The sequence below is a fragment of the Myotis nattereri genome, assembly GCF_964212035.1.
Source record: "Myotis nattereri genome assembly, chromosome: 8".
Classification (NCBI taxonomy): domain Eukaryota; kingdom Metazoa; phylum Chordata; class Mammalia; order Chiroptera; family Vespertilionidae; genus Myotis; species Myotis nattereri.
The window spans coordinates 48859631-48868208 of NC_138083.1; the positions used below are offsets into that span (position 1 = coordinate 48859631).

The window sequence follows — 8578 nt, forward strand, 5'->3', positions numbered from 1 at the left end:
CAAAATATATTATAAAGCTACAGTAATCAAACAGTATGGTAATAGCATAAAAACAGACATATAGACCAATGAAACAGAGTATAGAACCCAGGAATAAGTCCACACATTTATGGTCAGCTCATACCATATTAGGATATGCCTATACTATAGGTGATCTTGGGCAAATCACCTATATGAGTTCTTTTAGTGTTTGAAAATATGGGAATAATGATGATATCAATATGATATTCTGAGGCTTAAAGATAGTGTGTGTAGTATCTAACACCCTAGGTTGGTGTTTAGTGTTTGTTTATAATATGCTACATGTTATGTATATTAGTAGTAGTTAGGATGTAGCTTAGGCTGCCATAACAGATACCCTAAGGCAGTGGTTCTCAACCTTCTGGTCCTTTAAATACGGTTCCTCATGTTGTGACCCAACCATAAAATTATTTTTGTTGCTACTTCATAACTGTACTGTTGCTACTGTTATGAATTGTAATGTAAATATCTGATATGCAGGATGGTCTTAGGCGACCCCTGTGAAAGGGTCGTTCGACCGCCAAAGGGGTCGAGACCTACAGGTTGAGAACCGCTGCGCCTAAGGGCATGGGTTGAAATGGCACAAATCACATCATCTCACATGCACAATTTAGTATCATGGTCACACCAAGTTGCAAAGGAGCCTGGGAAAAGGAGTCTCTCTCATGATCCCTCATCAACCCAACCACACATTGGAGATCTTAGAAAAATGAAAAAAGTGGAGACCAGATATTTGGGAACAATAGAAGTCTCTGCTTTAAGATGCTTCTACTTAATGTGGAAAAAAGAAAGACAAGGTGGCATAGAGATTGAAAACTATCGATGAGAAGAATGACTCTTGTAAAATTAAGTTCTCATGAAAATTCAATTCCCTCATTCATTTGTTTAAGCAAATCTTAATGAATCTCCAATGTTCTCTTAGGGACTTGGGAAGTTGAAGAAGAGTATAACCAAGTAGAATTGAGGAGGAGTTTATAGTCTGGGAGGGAAACCAAGAAAATACTTTGTAGTAATAGGTGAACAGGTATTGACACAATACACACTATATCATTAGAGTGTGACCTATTTAAACAACACATGCCATGGTGCTCTGCACAGGTGGATTTTAAATGAATTGAGGATGACGGTTGCCCCAGGCAACCTGTAAAAGCCCAGTCCTGCAAACAAGTGCCTTAGTTGTATTAGGGTAGTCTCCTGAGACCTCTTACCATTCCAAGAGGAACATACAATAGGGTCCACCTATTTCACTAATACAAGAGCACAGTCATTCTATAATGCACTCATTCTTTCCTATTATGAAGGAAATTAAAAAAATCCATGACTAAATTTCCAAATATTTTTACTACAAGGAAATGAAATTGAATAAAAATTGTACAGTGTCTATCTCCTGTTAAATTACCTTCTCAGACACTTTGTCAAATAGGAATATGGGAAAGGATGATTATTTATTTAAAAAATGTATTCATTAGTACAGGGAAAAGAATAAGATCTATATATTATTCATACTCCAATGGCTCATTTAACTTGGAATTAACCCAAAATATTTATGACCAGCTGAAATTAGCAATGGCCTTTTAAAATGAAACATAATTATACAGAGAGAAAAATCTGTAAGCTTAACCAATGTCATACTGGATAATATTATATATATTATATATATGTGTATGTGTATATATGTATATATATGTACACATATGTAATTTTACTTTTTTAAAAATTTTTTCCTTTATTGATTTTAAAAAAGAGAGGGAGAGGGATAAAGAGATAGAAACATCAGTGAGAGAGAAACATCATTAATCGGCTGCCTCCTGCACACCCCGTACTGGTGACTGAGCCTGAAACCCAGGCATGTGTCTTGACTAAGCATCCAATCTGTGACCTCTTGGTTCCTGAGTCCATGCTCAACTACTGAGCCACACAGGTTGAGTTAACTTGACTTTTAACAAGGGTGCTCTCCATAAGGCAACCAACCATGGAAAGAGTTTTCTGTATTTCAGAGCAAGATCTGTTTCTATTGCCAAAACTTTAAAGGACTAATAGTGCAGGTCAGAGAATCTGATGTATTAGGAAAAAGTGTCTGGTTTGGGAAGTTTGAACGGTCACAACTTTGAGAACTGCCTTCACCATGTGGTTACCTGCTAGCTTTTCAGTGCCTTTCCCTGGGCAGTCATTACAGGAAGCATCGATGAAGGATGCTCACCTGTTAGGAAGGAGGAAAATATCTGAACTCCCATTAAATGAACACTTACTAGAAGTTTAAATATAGACTGAAAAGATTTTCTTGTAAATATTTGAGGCTTTCTAAGGGTTCCATAGAAACCCTTAAAAATGTTTTCAATGCCATCTTTCTTTTTAACTACTAAAAAATCTACTAAATTGTGTATTGTGCTATATCACAGAAATAAATGCCCTGGTTTAAAATGTATACATTACCTTTATGAAAAAACACAAAAAATATGGAAATATTATGCATAAATGAAATACTTAATATTCCAAATACTAATGAACATTCTCAAGGTTTAAAATATAATCTTATTATCCTTCTCCTTTATAGTATTGCTCTATTTACATAAACTGTATGCTATTTTTCATATATAAATCTTTATATCCTTTATGAAACACCCAATTTTCACGAATCCCTTATTTTCTTTAGACAAGAAACTTATAAGTGTACAGTAATTTACATAAAGAAAGTTCTGCAACCTTCTTTGTCTTTAAAACTTTGGATACTTAACCCCTGACAGAGAACCACTTCATTCAGTGTGTGGCCTGCAGCCATAGCTAATAACTCAGTGGCAGTCTTAGAGAGGAAAAGTTCCCAGCAGAGTTGGAAGCTAGTGCAAAAACATCGAGATGTGTGCAGAGAATTGCTTTCTGATGATAAACTGACAGAAAAGATTATCCCACCATATAACCGTATTGCAACAAAACTCCCATATATCGCAGCTCTTGCATACTTATACGATGCAATTGAAGGGTTTGTGGTGTGCCCTCCTAGTAATGATGAGTTGACAAAGGTTTTGTTTTTTTCTTTGCTTTAAGACTTTATGCCCTATTTTTTTTCTAACTATATTTCCCTCATATTTTGGAGGAGATATTTTAAAGGCAAAATTGGTCATTTGAGCATTTTAATCATCCGCAATGTTTCACATATCTAATTACATTTTCATGTCTATGCACTTGTGTCATTTTACACACAAAAATAAAAATTATAAATATGCCTGCTTTAGCCTGATACTTACAGGCAAAAATCAATATTAAAAATATGTTCAATACCATATTTTTAATAGTGATGATGCACTGTTAAGTTAAAAACTATATAGATAGGAATACAGACACACACATACACACATAATGGTACATTCATACAATAGACTATTACACAGCTTTAAAAAATTAAGTTATCATCACTTACAATACAAGGACATGTAATGCATTATTCAGAGAAATGGCAAGCATCATGGCTTTTAATCCTATAATTGTCTCCCTTTTTCTGTGATTCTCCCATCTCTGCCCTCCTTTGCATGTTCAGTTCATCTTCTGGCTAATAAAGCTACAGCCAGTATTGGTGGCCTGTTCAACAGGCACAATGTCTCAAGGAAACAGAGAAAATATTGCTGGCAAGAAGGATGAGATTAACATTGCTTATAAGTGGGTTTCAACAAAGGCTTCAAGAAATGTTGCTTATAATAACGTGTAAAGCACTCTATTTTCTATTTCATCTTTAAAACATTCTGTCACCACAAATAACTTATTTGATGACAGACCAATGAAACACTTTCTGAACCACAATAGCTTAAATCCATCAGGGTCCACAGCCAAGAGCCAGGTACAGTCCCCAACCTCGTGGCCTTAGAGGGCGGCAGCAAGAGTTCAGGAAGGAGGACATCAGGGGTCTACCATAAGCTCCTGACCAAAGCCCACCCGAAGGCTTGTGATGGAGGCCAAGGGCTCTGTGCTCAGTAACGTGCAGTGAGGTTAATGTAAATTCACTGCAGCCAGAAGGCAGAACGTGAGATCCGACGTGTGAGAACAGGCATGGAAAGGAATTAGGAGTTGGGATTTATCCTGCAGCAGAGGGAAGGCATCAAAGAGTTTAAAGCTGGGTGATAATAATGAAAAGGAAGATACTTCTAGCTTTAGTATCAAAAATGCCTTGGAAAGGAGTTGCCCCTCCATAAGCTCCTTTTAGGATACTAGGGAATGAATGGGTGTGTGGATAAAGGAATGGAAAGGGTTAAAAAAGATTCTCAGGTCTGTGAGTACAACTGGGAGTCAGGAAACAAGAATATCAGCTAAATTGAAAAGAAAAAAGTGAGCTAAAATTTGGAAACACTGTGTTCCTTTGTCTGCCGGGCTTTAGGAGATAAAAGTCTAAGTAGGGATTTGGAAGATAGCAGCAGCGAGAAGAAATGAATTAACTTGGGTAACTATGCGGAGTGAATCAGAGAGGGAACAAAGGCACAGAGACATTTGAGGGTGAGCAGAAAAGAAGCCCCTGCGAAGACTGGAAAAGAGTAGCCACGGGTGTGGGAGACCTGGCAGCGAAGTGAGAGAAAAAAAGTATAAAAGAAAGATCAGGCAATGCTATAAGGAGGGTAACTAAGATAAGCACAAAAATTGCCTTTTGGCTGTGACTGGTTTGCCTCAGTGGATAGAGAGTCGGCCTGTGGACTGAAAGGTCCCAGGTTCGATTCCAGTCGAGGGCATGTACCTTGGTTGCGGGCCCATCCCCAGTAGGGGCTGTGCAGGAGGCAGCTGATCGATGTTTCTCTCTCATCGATGTTTCTAACTCTCTATCCCTCTCCCTTCCTCTCTGTAAAAAAATCAATAAAATATATTTTTTAAAAATTGCACTTTTGGATTCTGAGGGGGCAGGGGGAGAGAGAGAGAGAGAGAGAGAGAGAGAGAGAGAGAGAGAGAGAGAGAGAGAATGAGAGAAAGGAGGAAGAGGAGGAGGAGGAGGAGGAAGAGAGAGAGAGAAAATGAGAAAAAGGAAGAGGAGGAGGAGGAGGAGGGATGGAGATATCTGGGGAGACTATTTCCACTGAAGCTCCACATGACCAGTGACTGGCCTGTTTTGCAAGGGTGCATTATCCAGGGAACAAATGTCCCATTTCCATAAACTCAACTGTAAAAGGCAGGAGTGAGAGAGGTTGCATAGGACAAAAAACAGTGGAGGAAGGACTTTATTTTTATTAAGCTAGAAGAGATATGCAAATAACGTAGGTAAATGTCACAGCCCATTTTGTAACCACTAGTTAGCCCAGAATATCCCAGCCAAGCGGCATTCAACGCCCTAAGACACATGCCTGCAAACAGATCAAAACGAATCAGTGTTCAGGATTTCGCTCCCTGTGTTCCGCATAGTCAGCGCAGCCTCCTGCGTTCTCACAAAGATAACACTTCCTCTCCTGATTTACCCGCTCAGAAGAAGTGCCAGCCCTGGAGCCCTGCAAAGCTCCTGCAGAAACTGCCACAACACCCCTGCAAGCAAAGAGGGCGGCACCTCTGTGAATGTGAAAACAGCCCTGGGCCCAGCACAGCCCCCTGGGCAGGCATTGTTCCAGGGAATTCTGGCGGTCTGATCTCTCAGTCAGTCCTTCCTCAGAAACACTGCATCGTAAATCATGACAAGGAATCCTTCCCCTTGGACAGAAGATGTCTCTGCAGGGGGTAAGGAAACCCCTGCCTTGCGAGTTTCTTTGAAGACATTTCCATAGTTCCACGTCTCTGTATCTCTAGATGGTACCCAGCCTGTGTACTGATAGAATGCAAAGCCAGCGTTCCTGGCTTATGGAGACGCACAACATTGAAGCCCAGTGGGTCAAAGAAAGAAGCTCTGAATGGCCATTAAATTCCTCTCTCTGTACTTAGTCCCACCCTCCAGCTTCTACAGGATAATGTCAACCCACTGTTCAGGGCCCCGTGAAACTGGGCTGCAGATCCCCCTTGATGTTGTTTTCTCTTGGCCACGTGGAGGGATGGTTCAAGCCACCTGGTCTACCTTGCCAGCTCCTTGCCTTCACTAGAGCATGCATGCCAAGTCCTCCTCATCCTCCTCCCTGCTCAGTGCTCCCAACCAACATGTCCCCCGACCTAATTCCTAATCTCCTCCCCACCTTCTCTTAATTCCCTATAGTACAGGTTTTGACATCAACTGCACAGAGCTGGGGATCACATATAGCTTCTTATATTCCAGGTATTTATCCAACCAAAGTTTATTGAGCAGTTATTTGGGGCCATAGAGTACACCTAAAAGTTCTTGCCTGCTTGGAACTATAGTTCCAGTGGCACACTTAAAAAAAAAAACACAAACCCACAAACAACAAAAAAGCACACACCACAATTACACAATTGATATTCAAATCCTTATCTTTTTCTCTATTTTCTTTTTCTGTGCTACTTTCTATTTTTTATTCACCAACCTGCAGGTTTAAATGAGATTTGCACTATCTTAGAGTCAAACCCAAACTTTTATTCGTCTTTCGGAAGAATAACATTTGGGAGCTGGCAAGCTGCCAAGACTCGATAGGGCCGCCTCAGCCTTTGTGAACCTCACGGCGGGGCCTGCAGGTGGGGGCTGGCGGCCACCTAGAAGAAGCCGCAATCCCCAGGGTCGCAGACGCACTCGCTCTCGCACTCCGTGGTGTCGGTGTCGGTGTCAGTGTCGGCGTCAGCAGCCGCCTTCACGCCGCCGGAGCGGTGGATGAGCAGGCGGCTGCCCTGCACACTCTGCGCCGCCACGTTGGTGCCGTGGCAGGCCATCAGCAGCCGGTTGCGAGGCTGCACGCGGTGAGCGAAGCGCATGAAGGCCAGCGAGTAGAAGATGAGCGCCGTGGTCATGCGGCCGCTGATGATCTCCGGGGACGCCTTCATGTCCTTAAAGGCAGCCAGCGGCAGGCCCCAGTTGAACACGGGGCCCCAAAGGTGTGTGCTGGTCACATAATCCCGAAACTCCTTGGTCTTCACGTAGTCCCATGCCTTCCGCCACAGCGCAATCATCGCTGCCATGTCTCCGAGCCGTGGTCACCGAGCCGTGGGGGCGCGTGGTCACCGCCGTGGTCACCGAGCCGTGGTCACCGAGCCGTGGTCACCGAGCCGTGGTCTCCGAGCCGTGGTCACCGAGCCGTGGGGGCGCGTGGTCACCGCTGTGGTCACCCAGCCGTGGGGGCGCCAACGGCCGAACAGCCAGCTCACAATGACGTGGGCGTGGAGACAGAAGCCGCAGCCGCTCTAATCCTGACCTTCTGACCCCGATGAGAGGGGAGACTGGGAGACACTGTGTTGTACTCAGCAGAGCAGGGGCTTCCACGTTAGAGGCACCCTTTCTTCAAGTGTCAACTCTGTGCGGAGGAGGGTGCGCCAATCAACGTCTCTGAGGCTCCGTTTCGCCCCTTGTGAAATGAAGCCATCCATACCTACTTCTCGGGTTTCTTGAGAGGTTTCAATATTTTAACACATAAAGTTTTCTTGCATTAAGTGGTTGCTCATTAAACATGGATTGAACAAAGGGAATGCATCTTTAAGTCTGTGGGAGATGATATAGAAATGGCATCTATATATGGAAATAAGTATCTTGTTGCTCCTCCAAACTAAGGAAAATAAACACAAAAATATGAGCAGTTAAAAAATGTTCTGACAAAAAAAAAATCTTTAAAAATCTCATGTGATTATTGATTGAGTGCTTACTATGTACCTGTCATTGGGGTGATGAATTTAATTTTACCCAGGTACCTCTCAAAACCAATGTGTGAGTAAATAACTTATTTTACAGATTTCAAATTAAGGCTTAGAAAAGCAACAGGGCCAGTAAGTATCAGATCTGTCTGTGTATGTCTTACTGTCCAGAATCCTGACTATCACATAGCAAGAGGTTTTTGAACATACAAGGATTTTCACAAACACACTGGCATAAGCTGCACCAAGGTTGCAACTCTGAATTATTAAATGTTTGCATTCAGTATGCTTGGCTGACTTGTACTCACAGCAAGCTCAGTAAGTGTTTAATAAATAAAGTTTTGTATAAAAATAAATGTCCAATTCAAAGTAGTCTGCCATAGACATAAGGTCACTTGTGTAACTCAAGTATTACAAATTGTGTGTTTTCCAAACTCTCTACAATTTCGCATTTGTAAAATTGGGGCGTTCTCATCTTCTGAAAGTGGATCTGATTTCTAAGGATGACCAAAACTCATTCTAGAATCTAGACCAAAGCTGGAAACAAAAGAGTGTCATCAGGCTGAGTACAGCTATGGCATGACTATGAAGTCATACAACAGATTCTCCCTCCAAGTAAAATTCAGATAAAGGATTCATAGCAAATACTCCTTTGCTCATGTGCATATGTCCTCTCACTGTACTCCACTGTGTGCTAGATTTGATTGATGCAAAAAATGCGTCACAGAAAGAGGGCAATTTACCTCCATTTCTATTTTCACTCCATTTGGAGGAAATGCATTATTTGCACATGTAGAACCATGAGCAGACTCTACCTCGAGATACCACCTTCATCTGTCACTGTGAGTTATAACACTTTGCATTTGCAGAGTGATTT

The 8578-nt window shown here is 41.9% G+C and overlaps 1 protein-coding gene across 1 annotated transcript; it reads right to left on the bottom strand.

The window, feature by feature from the left end:
• Positions 1-6424: 6424 nt before the first annotated feature.
• Positions 6425-7851, bottom strand: LOC308523639 (mitochondrial pyruvate carrier 1-like). Its single transcript, XM_081097661.1, has one exon. The coding sequence runs from the start codon at positions 7033-7035 to the stop codon at positions 6616-6618; it is 420 nt and encodes a 139-aa protein (XP_080953787.1). The 5' UTR covers positions 7036-7851; the 3' UTR covers positions 6425-6615.
• Between the last annotated feature and the right edge of the window lie 727 nt (positions 7852-8578).

Excerpts from the sequence above, each read along its gene's own strand:
- LOC308523639 (XM_081097661.1), bottom strand. The coding sequence starts at position 7,035 with ATGGCAGCGATGATTGCGCTGTGGCGGAAGGCATGGGACTACGTGAAG.